General features: G+C 45.2%; 1 protein-coding gene across 13 annotated transcripts in view; it reads right to left on the bottom strand.

Moving 5' to 3' along the window:
- LOC127643178 (transient receptor potential cation channel subfamily M member 3-like) overlaps positions 1 to 16,328 on the bottom strand; it is a 183,842-nt gene that overhangs the window by 73,544 nt on the left and 93,970 nt on the right. For all 13 annotated transcript variants that reach the window (XM_052125780.1, XM_052125782.1, XM_052125784.1 and 10 more), the window contains exons 2-4: positions 1,882 to 1,961; positions 1,047 to 1,236; positions 550 to 763 (exon numbers count right to left, since the gene is read on the bottom strand). In XM_052125780.1, the coding sequence (XP_051981740.1) occupies positions 550 to 763; positions 1,047 to 1,236; positions 1,882 to 1,961 (484 nt within the window). The remainder of the gene's footprint in view (positions 1 to 549; positions 764 to 1,046; positions 1,237 to 1,881; positions 1,962 to 16,328) is intronic.

Raw genomic sequence — 16,328 nt, 5'->3', positions numbered from 1 at the left:
GAGAACCTATAAAGGCTGTCATTTGAATCAAACTAGCTATTGATACATTTTGTTTTTAGCTAATAAATTCATTAGCAAATGTAAAGGGACTCTAAAGAAAAAGTAAAAAAAAAAGTACTTAAAATCAAATATTGAAAAAGTACTCATATTACCATGAATGGCATAGGCTGAACAACATGCAAAATTATTAACATTATATAGGCTGAATAGGAAAAAATTCAATTCTGGCAGAAGGTTATTAGGTTAGATTCAACCAAGTTGGGTATTTGCACCAACATTTGTGCCAAAATACCATATAGTTTGACTGGATGCACAGCCTTTGACATCAAAAACAAAAGACATGGGAAGCTTTTCTTCCTTTTTAAAGCTAATAAGGCTATTTATTTTGCCTGATTATATGTTTATTTGTATTTTAATATTTGCATTTAGCCTTTTTTGCTCTGTCCCTATAAGAACTGAATTGTGTCCGATCAGTGGAGAACCACTGTGCTAAATAATGTCTTCTGAGTGATTAATATTTCCAAAACTCCCATTTTACAGTGAGTATACCAGTGTTAACTCCTCCAGTGAAGATCCAGGCCCCAGTTGTCATGGCAGCCTTGATGAGACCCTTGCCAAAGACTTGCTTGAGTTTGGGCTGTAGCTCAAAGTTCTGGAGTCCTCCATGAACAGAGATGAGCAGCTTGGGCAGCTCCAGCTGCCACTCCTTCGTCATCAGATGCAGCAGTAAGTCTGGCTTGGTGTCGTAAGACACTCGTACATACTGACAATACATAAAAAAGGTAAGACAATCTTCAAAAGCACATCTAGATGTTGTGTCAAGTTGTACTTGTAGATGTCACCCTGCAAGACTGCCATTTATTAATGCAATAAACACTTAGTAAGAGTTCAAAGCTTGATCTAGCTAATTGTTGGACCTACTTTTCCAAATACATGCCTTGTAAAAGGAATTCAATTATGAAAGGTTTATGAATATTTAATAAGAGTTGTGTAATGCTATCTTTGAGCATCAGACTCTTGTTAATGAGACATTAGAATGTTTCTACCATGGCTTTGTTGGAGTGTCCACCTCCCTGGAACTCGATTGTTCCGAAGGCATCGGTAGGACTGAGCTGTGTGTGTTTGCTGATGGACCATTTCTCTGACAGGCTGTCACGCTCCAATTTATCATTCTGATTGGATGAGATGCTGGGGGGCAGGCCAATATGCTGACCAATTAGACGGCCACAACAGCACCTGTTGCAGAAGACACAACCAGTATAGAGTGTGAAACACAACCAGTATAGAGTTTATTTCTCAGATGCAAATTAAGTCAGTGTCTCTTAAAACAAAACTGAAACAATATCAAAGATTTACAAAATTTAACTGAAATTCCTTATTTGTAGATTTCAGTGTCATTAAAAGGTCTACAGATGCACTTTTCAATACCAGAGAAATTACTAAAGCTCACTTAAAAATATTATTATTACAAGCTGCACTTATGTGTGTGTTTATATATATATATATATATATATATATATATATATATATATATATATATATATATATATATATATATGAAATATTAATTTCTTTATATATCCATATCGATCTATCGATCTATATCGATCGATCGATTGATAAAGAAATAATTATTTACAGTCCATCTTAAATAAAATTTCTAAAGAAGAAATTTTAAGACAACCAGATTCTGTTTAGAACTGAATCTTCTCCCTACTGTGTCTCTTTATATAGTCTAAGAGCTTTAAACAAGGCCACACTTTGTTTCATTAAAGTGTTGAATACTAATTTAATTAAAACCTCCATTTATTAGTTTAAAATCCTCTATTCATGTGCTTAACATACACTTCATATAAAAACTACAGCAGCAGATGTTCTTACCTATGGGGGTCTTTGGTGCTTACAATAACGTGCACACATTCTCTCTTGCTGAAAGCTCTTTCTATCCATGATTTCTGTGCCTGTGGAGAAACACAGTAGTTGTAAGTTACAGAATTCAGTAGACAGAAAAATGACAGCTTCCTGCATTCACTTAAGAGATCTGTAAATTCCAAGCAAATTTCAATGTAAATTCAATCAGCCACCTATTGCAGCATCAAATCCTGATGAAGTCCTGCTGTATTAAGATTTCATATGATTCTGGAAGTAAAATGGCAGAAGATGTGAAGGAAACAAGGTAAACCCTTTTTCATTAGTAACCTTTACTAATGTTATTGGGAAACCAATTCTTCTTCAGTCAGAGGCATATTTTAAAGCAATAAGACACCAGATGTAGTAAGGAGTGTTCTTACCTCTTATCCATGGTAAAATCACTATAACACACAGACTAGTATGGCTTATTGCTTTTATAAAACGGCAGCAACAGTAATATGACAAAAGACACCAATATTGTATACCACTGTTCTATAAACAGTTACATGTATTATTAACAATAATCAGAGCAAACAATTATTATGCCAAGTAATACTGTATATTTCATCAGCATAACTGTAGGACTATGCAGTTGCCAAGCAATGAAGCATCTTGGTACATTAATATACAGCCGTGGCCAAAAGTATTGGCAGTGACATACATTTTGTGTTTTGCAAAGTTTGCTGCTTCAGTATTTGTAGATAAGCATTTCATGAGTTTTCAAGGATTTTATTGGCAAAAACATTCAATATATGCAAATAGTCAATATTTGTTACAGTACAGTGTTGACCCTTGTTCTTCATAACCTCAGCAATTCACTCTGGCATGCTTGATATCAGCTTCTGGGCCAAATCCTGACTGATGGCGATAGTTTCTTGCCTTATTAGTGCTCGTAGTTGATCACAATTTGTGGGCTTCTACTTGTCCACTCACCTTTTGAGGATTGACTACAGGTTCTCTATGGGATTGGCCACGGATACAAAATTTCAATGTAATGATCTCCGAGCTACTTTATTAATCTTGCCTTGTGACATGATGCTCCATCATGCTGGAAAATGCATAGATCATCACCAAATTGCTCCTGGATCGTTGGGAGAAGTTGCTCTTGCAGGACGTTTTGATACCATTCTTTATTCATGGCAGTGTTTTTGGGCAGAATTGTGAGAGAGCCCACTCCCTTGGATGAAAAGTTACCGTACACATGGATGGTCTCAGGATGTTTCACTGTTGGCACAACACAGGACTCATGGTAGCGTTCACCTTTTCTTCTCCAGACTATCGATTTTCCAAATGTCCCAAACAGTTGTTAGGGGTGCCTGCTGCCAATATTGAGCAAGCTCTGCACTGGTGGTGACACGATTCCGTAGCTGACTCCTCAGGAGGAGATGGTCGTGGTGCTTGCTGGACACTCTGGGATGTCCTGAAGCCTTTTTCACTGCAATTGAAGCTCTCTCCTTGAATTACTTGATGATCCGGTAAATGGTTCTTTCAGGTGCAATTTCCTAGCATGTGAGGCCATTTTGATGCAAAGCAATGATGCCTGCACATATTTCTTTAGAGGTAACCATTGCAAACAAGAACACAATGATTGGAAGCACTTCTTCCCTCCTTTTCTAGCAATCAGTCTGCTCTTATATTCCATTCAGAATGATAGAGAGATTTCACATGACTAGTACTCGTTCACACTTTCCCAGGTGCTACTGATATGATTAGTGAAATTATGTTAGCTGGTCATTTTGTGCCAGGGCAAAAAAAACATTACAAAAAAGTAAATTTGTTGGCCAATGAAGCTTTTTTCAATTATTTCTAATGCATGTGATCACTCTGCACAATCATCTAGAAACAATGTGAATAAACACCACAACAACTGAAGCAGAAAACGTTACGGAACAAAATTTACGTCACTACCAATTCTTTTGGCCAAGGTTTGTAGATTGTATGGTTACAAGTGTGGTTTATAGTAGGCATGTCCCAATCTGTATACTGTCATCTGCTACAAACAGAGCTTGCGATGCTCATGATGGTGTTTTCCCTGTATGAGCCGAGGAGCCTCCAAAGGTATGAGCAGCCGGTGTCAGCAAAACACCATCTCCACAACGAGACTTCCCACGGTACACCATTACTATTATATAAAAAAAAATTAAAATAGCCTTAGGGGGAGAGGGAGGAGGAGGTGAAGGGGTTTAGCTTTTACAGGGAAACCCGCCATGTGATGACTCTGCAAATCCAGGGCGCATCACTGACCACCCACATTTAAGTATCTTTACGCCAACATGAACATAGATAATGTAGATCTAGCCGAACTGGATGCATTCTGACAAAGCTGGTATGAGAATAGATCTCTGCACTTGCATTGTTAAAAAGCCATGCATTCACAGAAGACTGTGAAAGCATAGCAGCATGTAACGGCACAGCCAATTGTCATTATGTAAAAATGATTATGGGCCATTAACAAGTAAGGTTGTCCAAGGTGTTGAAAAAAATTAATCTTTTAAAAATATAGTTTAAAAAAATGGTGTCATGTTCTCAGAAAAGGCATCTTTGTTTCCCATTTGGTTTCATCAAAAAAATAAACATTTATAGCATTTTCTACAAAACAAATTTAAACTTTACAACAGTCATGTGGTGTAACCATCAAGTAAAAAGTATTATAATACTTGATTTGCACCTTGAATGCATGGGAGTATAAACAACTTTATCATTAATTTCAAAAAAGTTTTAAAACACATTTTTCAAGGTGATTTTTAATTATTTTTATCCATATTATGAATATTTGAGTCAAAAATATCAAGAAGATTTCTCAAGGTTCCACCACATGACTTGAACAAAATGTGCCTTTTTTATAAAAATTTTGAAATAAATTTCAGATGTTTTTTTAAAACTTTGCGCTCAGTCTGAAGTGTCTACAAGTGTCCACTCTGTTTTATGATTTTTATGGTCAGCATAAAACTACATGTTGGTTACACCCAATTACATTTGTTTTTAAATACTTTAAAACACAACTTGTTTCACTTTTTTTTTGAAAGAAATAATCAAATATTATTCTGCAGTAGTCATGCCAACATTTCTTTTTTCAGGAATTTCACTTTTGAATGAGTACATTTTTTTTACTCTCTCTCTGGACACCACATAATTGTTTTTATGGATTAAACTAGATTATACTGATTAAAATATCAATAATTTAAATTTATTTTTTTAACTCTTTTTGAAATTGAAAATATGCTCATTATAGAAGAGGTATATTCAAATAAATGGTTTGGGTGAATTGCATTATTATTATTATTTTATTTTTTATGTAAAGATCTGGGCAAAAAAGAGCGGCACTTCTTTGACCTTTTGGACACATGGCCATAATATGCACTGTTACCCTCTGTTATTTTATTTTCTGATTAACTTTGTGAAAAGAATCCACATTATGATCTAGATTCTTTCTAGATCGCTCACCTACTGTCACAGACACACAGTTTTCTACTCCAATAACTGAACTAAACAAAGTTTGGGCTGTTTCTATGAAGGATGCTTAAACAAAAATGTTGTCCCCTTCTGTCGCTCTCTCCACGTTGTGTCGGAGAAGCGACACTAGGGGTCTCTCTTGAGCGCCGATATTCACCTCTGACCTATTGAAAAGGGCCAATGGGAGTTGGCAGTCAGTATTTGCATACCCCGCCCCCGGACATACGGGTATTTAAGCGGGGCAAATACGGAAGTTTAGTCAGAAAATTTCTTCGGAGCCGATGGTCTGTCTGCAGTTTGCTGCGAGTTACACACCACTTAAACGTTCCTGTTTTCCTCTGACGATCTGCATGCTGTTGGATCTTGACGGCGCACAACAGCGGCTTTCTCCTTCTCAGTGCATGGCGTGCATTGTTGCCCCTGAGCGCTTCGACAGCGCAGACACATAAACACACACTGTGTATTAAAAGAGTTTTTACTAAAAGAGTAATTTTCTCTAAAAGAGCAAACACAGCGGCGTTGAACGTCCTTTTAAGGACGCCGTCTTTTCAAGATGCCTTTCCGCCCCTGTGTTGTTCCTGGATGCGTAGAGTGCTCTCCGCTTCAGACGGCCACAGGCGCTGTCTCGTGTGTTTGGGCCGCGATCACACCAGGCGGCGTTTGTGGATGGTTCATGTTCTCACTGCGAGAACATGACCATGACCACGTTAGTGTAGCGGCTTGCTTTCAACAGAAAGCAAGCCACCCCAGCTGCACCCCGTATTGCTCTTTCTTCCCACGGGATTGAGGACGGTGCGGTTGGCGCTGGGGCGATTTGGGGCGGCAGCGGTGCAGTTTCGCCGGTAACCCCCTCGAACCTCCCGTTCCCGACACGCCGCTGGTCTCCGCCCACGCCAGGGCGATAGCGGCTCGCCTCACGGCCTGGCTGTCTATCCTCCCGAGTCCGAAGCAGATGAGCTCGCCGCTGCATCGGAGAGTGCGATGTCTGATGCCGAGGACTCCCTGGACTGCCGCTCGGGCCAGCAGGCCCAGGCTGAGGCCGACGCCAGATGTCCGACATGCTTGCCCGGGCCGCCTTGAGCATGGGGTTGGACTGGAACCCTCCATCCTCCCCACAGCCTTCTCGGTTGGATGATTGGTTCCTGGGGCAGCGCCGCTCGTGGTCCTCGCGATCCCCCGGTCCCTTTCTTCCCGGAGGTGCATGATGAGCTGACGTCTACGTGGAGAGCCCCGCTCTCCACTCGTCTAGGTGCCACCCGCTCCACTCTCTCCACCCTCGACGGCGGAGAGCGCCACAGGTACGACGCGATTCCCCAGGTCGATAGGGCAGTTGCGCACCATCTATGCCCCGGTAGCCCTACCTCCTGGCGGGGTCGCCCCGTACTCCCATCCAAGCCCTGTAGGACAACATCCTCGCTTAACACGAAGGCCTACACTACGACTGGACGCGCTGCCTCCGCCCTGCATGCGATGGCCCTCCTTTAAGTCCACCAGGCCAAAGCTCTCAGAAACATGCACGGGGTGGACCTGATCCTGATATGCTGCAGGAATTGCGCTCAGCGACCGACCTCGCCCTGAGAGCGACGAAGGCCACAGCGCAGGCACTCGGACAGACGATGGCCACCCAAGATGGTCCATCTTTGGCTCAACCTGTTCAAGATGCGTGAGGCTGACAAAAACCGCTTCCTGGACGCACCTGTCTCCCAGATTGGCCTTTTCGGTGACACCGTCGAGGACTTCGCCCAACAGTTCTCCGCGGTGAAGAAGCAGACGGAGGCCATTTCGCACATCATTCCCCGCCGCAGACCTGCCGCTACGGGCCCTGCCCCGTCTGCCCGCCGAGGGCATCCCCCTGCGAGGAAACCAGCTCCTGCTCCGCCTCAGCCCCAGCATCGAGCACTCCGCAGGCGGCGCACGCCCCCTGTCTCATGAACCCCCTCCAGGACCCGGAAGGCTCCCAAGCGTTCCTGAGACAGCCGACCCAGAGCTGAAGACGTTAGCTCCGGAGGTGGTAAGACCGCTCCGTCCCCCGGTGGAGGGCCGGGAGGAGAATCCTTTGTTTTTTCATTTGCCACACCCCCTGACGGGGGCTGTGGTACCCACATTCTCAATAAAAGAGCTATTTCCTTTGCCTCTGTCACCTGGCCAGCAAATGCCGTTTTCACGGCAATGTGCTTTCGATCACAACAGTCCCGGTACACCGGACGCGGCGATCCCGCCTTCCGCCTGCCCACGACTGTCCCCCGTCCGGCCGGTTCAGACGAGTCCAGAGGACGCCAACATCAGACCTCCTCCTCAGTCAAGAACCCGCCCCCTGCCGGGCGCGCGGAGCAAGGTAAGTGCTTTGAGTCTATTCTCAGGCCGCAACGAAGCCGCCCGACGCTGCATTACCTGTTCCGCCCTGCTGCGAGGCCCCGCCGGATACGTCCAAAATACTTGTCCCTTTGGTGCCCCTAGCGCAGAGCTGGGAAGCGTGGCTTTCGCTTCCCAACGCATCACGCTGGCTGCACCGGACCATTCGACTCGGTTACGCCCTTCAGGGGCGTCCACTTTTCCGCAGTACACGGCGAGCAGGCCAGTTCCCTGTGCACGGAAATCGCGACCCTCTTAGCCAAGGGCGCGGTAGAGCATCTAGATTGGTTCGCAGCGGTGGACCTGAAGGACGCGTACTTCCACGTCTCAATTCTGCCACGACACCGACCCTTCTTACGGTTCACATTCGACGGCCAGTCATTTCAGTACAAAGTCCTCCCCTTCGGCCTGTCTCTGTCCCCTCGCGTCTTCACGAAAGTCGCAGAGGCGGCCCTTGCCCCGCTACGAGTAGCCGGCATCCACATTCTCAACTACCTCGACGACTGGCTCATCCTAGCACACTCTCGAGAGTTACTATGCACACACAGAGACCAGGTGCTCCGGCACCTCAGCCGCTTGGGGCTTCAGGTCAACTGGGAAAAGAGCAAGCTCACTCCGGTTCAGAGCATCTCTTTTCTCGGGTTGGAGTTAGACTCATTCTCAATGACAGCACATCTCACAAGCGAGCGTGCTCAGTCGGTGCTGGACTGCCTCACTTCCTTCAAGCCAGGCACAGTGGTCCCTCTAAAACTTTTCCAGAGGCTCCTGGGGCATATGGCGTCCTCCGCGGCGGTCGCGCCGCTGGGGTTGATACATATGAGACCACTCCAGCACTGGTTCCAGACTCAAGTCCCGAGACAAGCATGGCACCTCAGCTGCTTGGGGCTTCAGGTCAACTGGGAAAAGAGCAAGCTCACTCCGGTTCAGAGCATCTCTTTTCTCGGGTTGGAGTTAGACTCATTCTCAATGACAGCACATCTCACAAGCGAGCGTGCTCAGTCGGTGCTGGACTGCCTCGCTTCCTTCAAGCCAGGCACAGTGGTCCCTCTAAAACTTTTCCAGAGGCTCCTGGGGCATATGGCGTCCTCCGCGGTGGTCGCGCCGCTGGGGTTGATACATATGAGACCACTCCAGCACTGGTTCCAGACTCGAGTCCCGAGACAAGCATGGCACCGCGGCACGCATCGGGTAAAGATCACCCCCGCCTGCCTCAAAACACTCCGACCCTGGACAGACCTCTGCTTTTTACGGGCAGGAGTGCCCCTGCATCAGGTGTCCCGACGCGTCCTGGTCACAACCGACGCCTCGCGGTCCGGGTGGGGTGCCGTGTGCAGCGGGCACGCAGCAGCGGGCCATTGGAAAGGGGCCCCGCTGCGTTGGCACATCAATTGCCTGGAGTTGCTGACCGTCCTTCTTGCTCTCAGGAAGTTCCTCCCGTTAGTTCGGGACAAACATGTCCTCGTGAGATCGGACAGCACCACGGTGGTGGCGTACATAAATCGCCAAGGCGGCGTACGCTCACGCCACATGTCACAACTCGCCCGCCGTGTCCTCCTATGGAGCCAGCAGCGACTCAAGTCGCTGCGCACCACTCACATCCCCGGCAAGCTCAACGTAGTAGCAGACGCCGCTATCACGACAACGCCTGCCCGGCGGGGAGTGGAGGCTTCACCCCAGTCGGTCCAGCTGATTTGGGAACGGTTTGGCAAGGCCCAGGTAGACCTGTTCGCTGCCCAGGAAACCTCCCACTGCCCGCTCTGGTACGCCCTAACAGAGGCTCCCTCGGGACAGACGGCTGGCACACAGCTGGCCCTCGGGCCGCGCAAGCACGCATTTCCCCAGTGAGCCTTCTTGCACCGGTGCTGTGCAAGGTCAGGGAGGACGAGGAGCAAGTCACGTTGGTGGCCCCTACTGGCCCACTCGGACTTGGTTCTCGAACTCAGGCTCCTCGCGACAGCTCCTCCCTGGCGAATTCCCCTGAGAAAGGACCTCCTCTCTCAGGGACGGGCACGCTCTGGCACCCACGTCCAGACCTCTGGAACCTCCACGCCTGGTCCCTGGACGGACGCTGAAGAGCTAGCCGGCTTACCGGCGACCGCTAGAATACCATCAACCAAGCCAGAGCCCCTCTACCAGGCACCTTTACGCCCTAAAGTGGCGCTTGTTCGCAGATTGGTGTTCTTCCCGAGCCGAAGACCCGCAGAGATGCGCTGATTAGGTCAGTGCTTCTGTTCCTACAGGAGAGGCTGGACAGGAGGCTGTCCCCGTCCACCCTCAAGGTGTATGTTGCCGCTATCGCCACCCACCACGATCCTGTAGACGGCAAGTCTTTGGGTAAGCACGACCTGATCCTCAGGTTCCTGAGAGGCTCCGGAGGTTGAATCCCTCCCGGCCAGGCCTAGTTCCCTCCTGGGATCTCTCAGTAGTCTTGGCAGGACTCCAGAGACCTCCCTTCGAGCCGCTCGAATCAGTTGGACTCAGGGCCCTCTCTTAAGACGGCCCTGCTGATCGGCTCACCTCCATCAAGAGGGTCGGGGACCTGCAAGCGTTCTCTGTCAGCGACACTTGCCTGGAGTTCGGTCCGGCAGATACGTCTGTGATCCTAAGACCGCGACCGGGCTATGTGCCCAAGATTCCTACCACGCCATTCCGAGATCAGGTAGTGAACCTGCAAGCGCTGCCCTGGGAGGAGGCAGACCCAGCCCTTTCGTTGCTGTGTCCAGTGCGCGCCCTGCACATTTACCTGGACCGCACACAGAGCACCAGACGCTCTGAGCAGCTCTTTGTCTGCTTTGGGGGACGGCAGAAAGGGAATGCCGTCTCCAAGCAGAGGCTCGCCCACTGGGTTGTCGACGCCATCACACTGGCTTATCACACCCAGGCCGTGCCCCTACCCTTGCGGGTCCGAGCTCACTCAACAAGGGTGTTGCGTCCTCGTGGGCACTGGCCAAGGGCACCTCCCTAGCACACATCTGTAGAGCCGTGGGTTGGGCAACACCCAACACCTTCGCGAGGTTTTACAACCTCCGCGTTGAGTCGGTTGCATCTCGTGTTTTTTCAGGTCAGAGCCCGTAGAACTCGGTAACACGTAGACCGACCGGCCGGGTGGATCGCTTGCGCCCAGCGCCCTTTTCCTGACGTCAAGGTATAGTAGTGCGCCTTCTTCCCAGGGCGCCCCACTCCGAGTCGGGCCCCTGGTCGATTCCTCCCCAGCCCTCTGGGTCCGAGGTTCAGCGGAGGAACTCGCCGACCCAAGCCACTGCGGGTACCCTGATGGCTACCCTGTACTGGTATAGGTGCTCCACAGGTTAGGCCTCCTGCTCGGACTCCCCCTGTGTGTAATTCCACGGTTCTGTCCCCTACGAGCGGACCCCGTGTCTCCCTTAGGCAGTTACAGCTGCCTCGGTCGCCGTGCTGTAGCAACTCCCCTTTCGAGGCTGGATCTACCACTGCACCATACTTTCCACATGAGCCCTAAGACGGCCGTAGTGACGTGTCTACCACTTTTCCTCCCCAAGAAAAAGGGCAGGTGTGGTCTCCGCGAGGGTCTGGGTAAGACCCCTTCCCTATATGCGTGTAAGGGCCCCGGCCGTGATTGCTCTATGCGAGAAACATAGAGAGAAAAGAGGCCCAGCCAGGCTGGCCCGTTCCCATGTTGGCAAACATCGCCTTGTTCCCTCCCAGGGTAACTAGAAGGACTCCGATGTTCTTATGGGGCATTGGGGAAGGGTACGTGCAGCCAGGTACAGACGATGCGCGGCACTGGATGAAATCCCTGCCCGCCTCTGTATCGGCGGTTCACGTACAAGGTTCAGCGCATGGCAAGATTGGAATGGGTCCCCTAGTGTCGCTTCTCCGACACAACGTGGAGAGAGCGACAGAAGGGGAACGTTTGGTTACGTATGTAACCTCCGTTCCCCGAGGGAGGGAACGACACGTTGTGTCTTTCCTCCGCCATGCCACTGAACCAAGCCACTGTTGTGGCCGGACCATTCCGGCTCCTCAGAAAAATCCTGACTAAACTTCCGTATTTGCCCCGCTTAAATACCCGTATGTCCGGGGCGGGTATGCAAATACTGACTGCCAACTCCCATTGGCCCTTTTCAATAGGTCAGAGGTGAATATCGGCGCTCAAGAGAGACCCCTAGTGTCGCTTCTCCGACACAACGTGTCGTTCCCTCCCTCGGGGAACGGAGGTTACATACGTAACCAAACGTTCTACACACAAAAGCGTTTTATGGGCGAAACCCTGAAAATTTATTGAATTAAAAACATGTTCATGTTGTTACTGAACACTTGCCATAGCAATATCGTACCTTCTGTTCTCTTATTAAAGATAGACAAAATATTCTCTTGAACAGTTCTCTTGGCCATTTTTGAAAGTATGTGAAAAGTTTGCAATTACTTTCAAACTTGCATTATCTTCAGTGGCATAAGTTTTATGTCAACATTAGGAAGGACAAGTCAACCCATCGCTAAACTGCGAACTACTTGTTCGTCTGTGTTTTCAGAAATCCGGTGTCTTTTTGCAGTAGAGAGAGAGTACACGTGCTCTGTGTTGACATATTGTGTGACTTAAGTGTCACCCTGGCAGAATATATCTAAACTGTACAAGTGTCAAGATCTAATTGGAGGATTTCACCAATAAAAAACTGGCTACCTTACGTCGAAATAAAATCTGACCGGTTAATCACTTAAAGTTTGTTCTTTATATACTTTAATGATTAGTTCTAAGTAATACATGTCACAATTGATATAAATGAGATGGTAAAGGGGGGTGGTGGTTTTACAAGGGGGATGCTTTTTGGTATTTCTTGCAACAAGGGAGATTCCATCCCCTCGCATCCCCCCTCAACTCGAGCCCTGTTTATTTGAGTGCACCTCATAAGGCAAAGTGTGCAATTTAGGTACTGTGACTGGTCACTATTTCGCACCATTTTAATTATTATGTTTTTAAGACTTTAAACCACCTTTTATTGTCTTCACTAGTTAATTTTATGGTGTAACACAATTAATGTGTAAAAGTACAAATATTCTATGTAGTCCCCAATGAATGACATTATATTTTTAGAAGAATTTGTAAAAGGCTGTTTCACATAGTTTTAGATGGAGTATAGCATATCACACTGCAGGACATGCCAACTTTCCAAAAGAATTGAATGTGAACCACCCATTCACAATATTTAATCATTAGAAATTACCTGCTCTGTTTCTTCGTCTTAAACAATACATTTTAACAGTCCAGAAGTCAGGAAGCCCATCATTACTTTAAAATCCAGATATATTCACTGCTGCAGCTTCTGTTCTGTTTGAAGACCAAGAACTTTGGAAGCCGAACTTTCATGCCTGTGGCCTTGTTAGCTCAACTCAACTGTGTTGGGATTTCAGGATTATTCCCTCCTGAGAGTCACACAGCTTAAAAAAAAAGAAAGAAAAAAAAGGTGGGACGTCCCTCTCAAATCCTGTTCCGCTAACCCAATTTGACACCCCTACAATAATATACTTCCAGCGATTGAATCCAGATGGGAACATCCATGTGTTTCTCACATTCATACACACACTGTGAGAGATGCATCCATACTTTTCTGTTGGTTGCATCCATACTTTTCTGTTGTTAGCCTGGTTATTCTTACTCAAACCACAGTTGTGGCCAATGTCTCTCCCCTCAACCTAGGGGCTGTCAGAGTCATCTCACACTTTACTACATCAGCAAAATTCCCACCAACACAGAATTATACGGGGGAGGATCAGAGTATCGCTCAGATTAACAATGGCCATTGCTCTTCTTCTTCTTTTTTTTTTTTACATATGGTAATTATATCAACCCTGCTGAAATTACATAACACCCTACCAACCAAAATAAAGCGCACACAGTGCTGATCCACCGCCTGTCACCTGTATTAAAAGGTGTCAGTCTGTGCAAATGAGTCAGAGACAGATGGAATTCTCCAAGCTGTCCATCATATTTCTCCTCCCTTCCGAAGACCTCAGAGAGGGGGCAATGATGGCTCTTCAGACCATGTGAGATGGAGCTATATTTAACCCACAGAGAATAGCAAAACAGTAGCAGAAAAATTGCAACACTTGTGGAAGGCAATAAGTAAATTATACTTTTCCCTGAATATATGTTAAAACTTCCTACAACAGCAGCTCACACACTGAAAATAAAAATAAATGTATGTTAAATAAAACATAAATAAAATATAGGTTAAATACTTAATGCATTAACGGTAAAAAGGAAATAACTTATCTATAGTTTAATAATTGTTTTTAGTGATGAATGTAATTTTTCATTTAAAAACATTCTTCTGTCCAAGATTAATATTATGCTTAAACTATAAGTAAGACCTTGATTCCCCCCAAGTGTAAACAAATGGTCTTTGAGTGTCCCGACCAGCCGAACATAGGAACACTGAATCGGGAAACCTGTTTGAAATAGTAAATCCATATTGTTACTCTTGTGGCACAGAAATGGCACACTTCAACTTTTTAGTGCATGCAATTTTTACCACTATAAATAGTTATTTTAAGTTATACCTGAAGGAAATGAAAGCATATAATAAAGCTAATTGTCATGGAAGGATAGTTGCTGCCCCTCTCTCTTTGTCCCTCTCATCCTCACTCCCTTATTGCTCTGTTATTGAATAAGCTGAAAACTGTCAGTGATAACTCCTGTCCCCAGTATCCCCGTGCTTCCTGCCCTGGCCCCTATTGAGGCGATGGGATCTTAATAATGGCACTCCAGTGAGATTTCATTTAATGTAGATTAGAGCTTTATTTCCCCACTGTTTAGCCTAATTAAAATTTCAGAAGATTAGTTGAAGAGTTGTTTATAAAGGGGCATTGTGTGCCAAAATACTGGCAACATCAATAATGTCACAAAAGAGGTCTTCATTGGTATAAAAGATGAGCAATACTTTTGGATAGGGAAAAGCGGGCTCCACTCAGGTACTGTATAAGAGTAATATCTTAATTTAAGGATAATTGACATCAGTGTTCCCCATGTGACCACAACTGAGTAATTGCTTTGCTCTGTTCCTAGGTAATGTTGGATTTGTCAGTGATCCTGGAAAGCATTAAGCTTTAACCCCACCCCCCAAAATAAAAAAAATAAAATAAAAAACAGTACACATGGAAACACAGAGGCATAATAATAATGTTTAACTCAAGTAATCTGAAACTACTAAAACGTGTAAACCTCATGCCACCCGTATATTCTGATTTTATGAAAACATAAATGTATTGTATTTGGCCTGTGCATTCTGTCCCAGATAATAGGCATGAGTTTGAAATGAGATCATCACAATATTCTTCAGGCACTGAAATACCGGTAAATAGATTTTGAAGCCTCCGTAGAGGACAGATCAAGACATTTTCACAGAAAAAAAGAGAAGGTGCCATAAAAGGCTTTTTCATTCCATTAATTCTGAAATCTTCTGAAAGCTTTTAGCAACCGCAAGGTCAGCTAGATGTAACATGAATGTACTCAGAAGACTCATTTGCTGAAATCTGCATAGAATATTCCGGGTTCAAAACAAGTTATGCTCAATCGACAGCATTTGTGGCATAATGTTGATTACCACAAAAATTATGGAATGCAATGGAAGTGAATGTGGCCAATTTTTGGAGGGTTTAAAAGCAGAAATGAGAAGATTATAATTTTTCAAAAGCACTTACACTAATTCTTCTGTAAAAACTCATGTCTTGAACTGTTAAGTTGTTTAAAGTGTCATCGTACAAGTTGTTCTAGGGTTTGTTGACATTAAATCATGATGGCAACAAAGTTTTAAAATTGGAAGTTTTAAAACTTTAAAGTTAAATTAAGTAAGTTATTTTATCACACTAAATCATGTTTACAAGCATATTGTTCATGTCTTGTGGCTATACCTTTGAAAAAGTATTTTAACATAAAAATATTGGCCCCCATTCACTTCCACTGTAAGTGCCTCACTTGAACCCAAATTTTTATTTTAAAGACTACACACACACACACACACACACACACACACACACACACACACACACACACACACACACATGTTGTGTTTCCATGTTTTATGGGGACTTTCCATAGACATAATGGTTTTTATACTGTACAAACTTTATATTCTATCCCCTAAACCTAACCCTCACAGAAAAATTTCTGCATTTTTACATTTTCAAAAAACATAATTTAGTATGATTTATAAGCTGTTTTCCTCATGGGGACCAACAAAATGTCCCCACAAGGTCAAAAATTTTGGGTTTTACTATCCTTATGGGGACATTTGGTCCCCACAAAGTGATAAATACACGCTCTCACACACACACACACACACACACCACACACACACAAAGACCCTATATACAAACACACATTTGGGTGACTTCTCACTTTTGCTTTCTTGGTTTTGATCAATAATTGTAAGCATGGAATCCTAAAGGGATTCAAAACACACTGTTGACCAGAGCTGGCAAATCTATCAGAAAATCTTGTGTGTTCAATCTTTATGGCTTAAGGAGGCCTGTGTAATATTTGTATTTACTATTCTAAACCTATGATCTTTTGTTACATTGGAATAATTAAAATAATTATACATATTATATGTATGCCTAATAAACATTTCAATTCA

The sequence above is a fragment of the Xyrauchen texanus genome, chromosome 4 (genome assembly GCF_025860055.1).
Source record: "Xyrauchen texanus isolate HMW12.3.18 chromosome 4, RBS_HiC_50CHRs, whole genome shotgun sequence".
In the NCBI taxonomy this organism is placed as follows: Eukaryota; Metazoa; Chordata; class Actinopteri; order Cypriniformes; family Catostomidae; genus Xyrauchen; species Xyrauchen texanus.
This window is presented reverse-complemented; position numbering and strand designations above follow the sequence as displayed.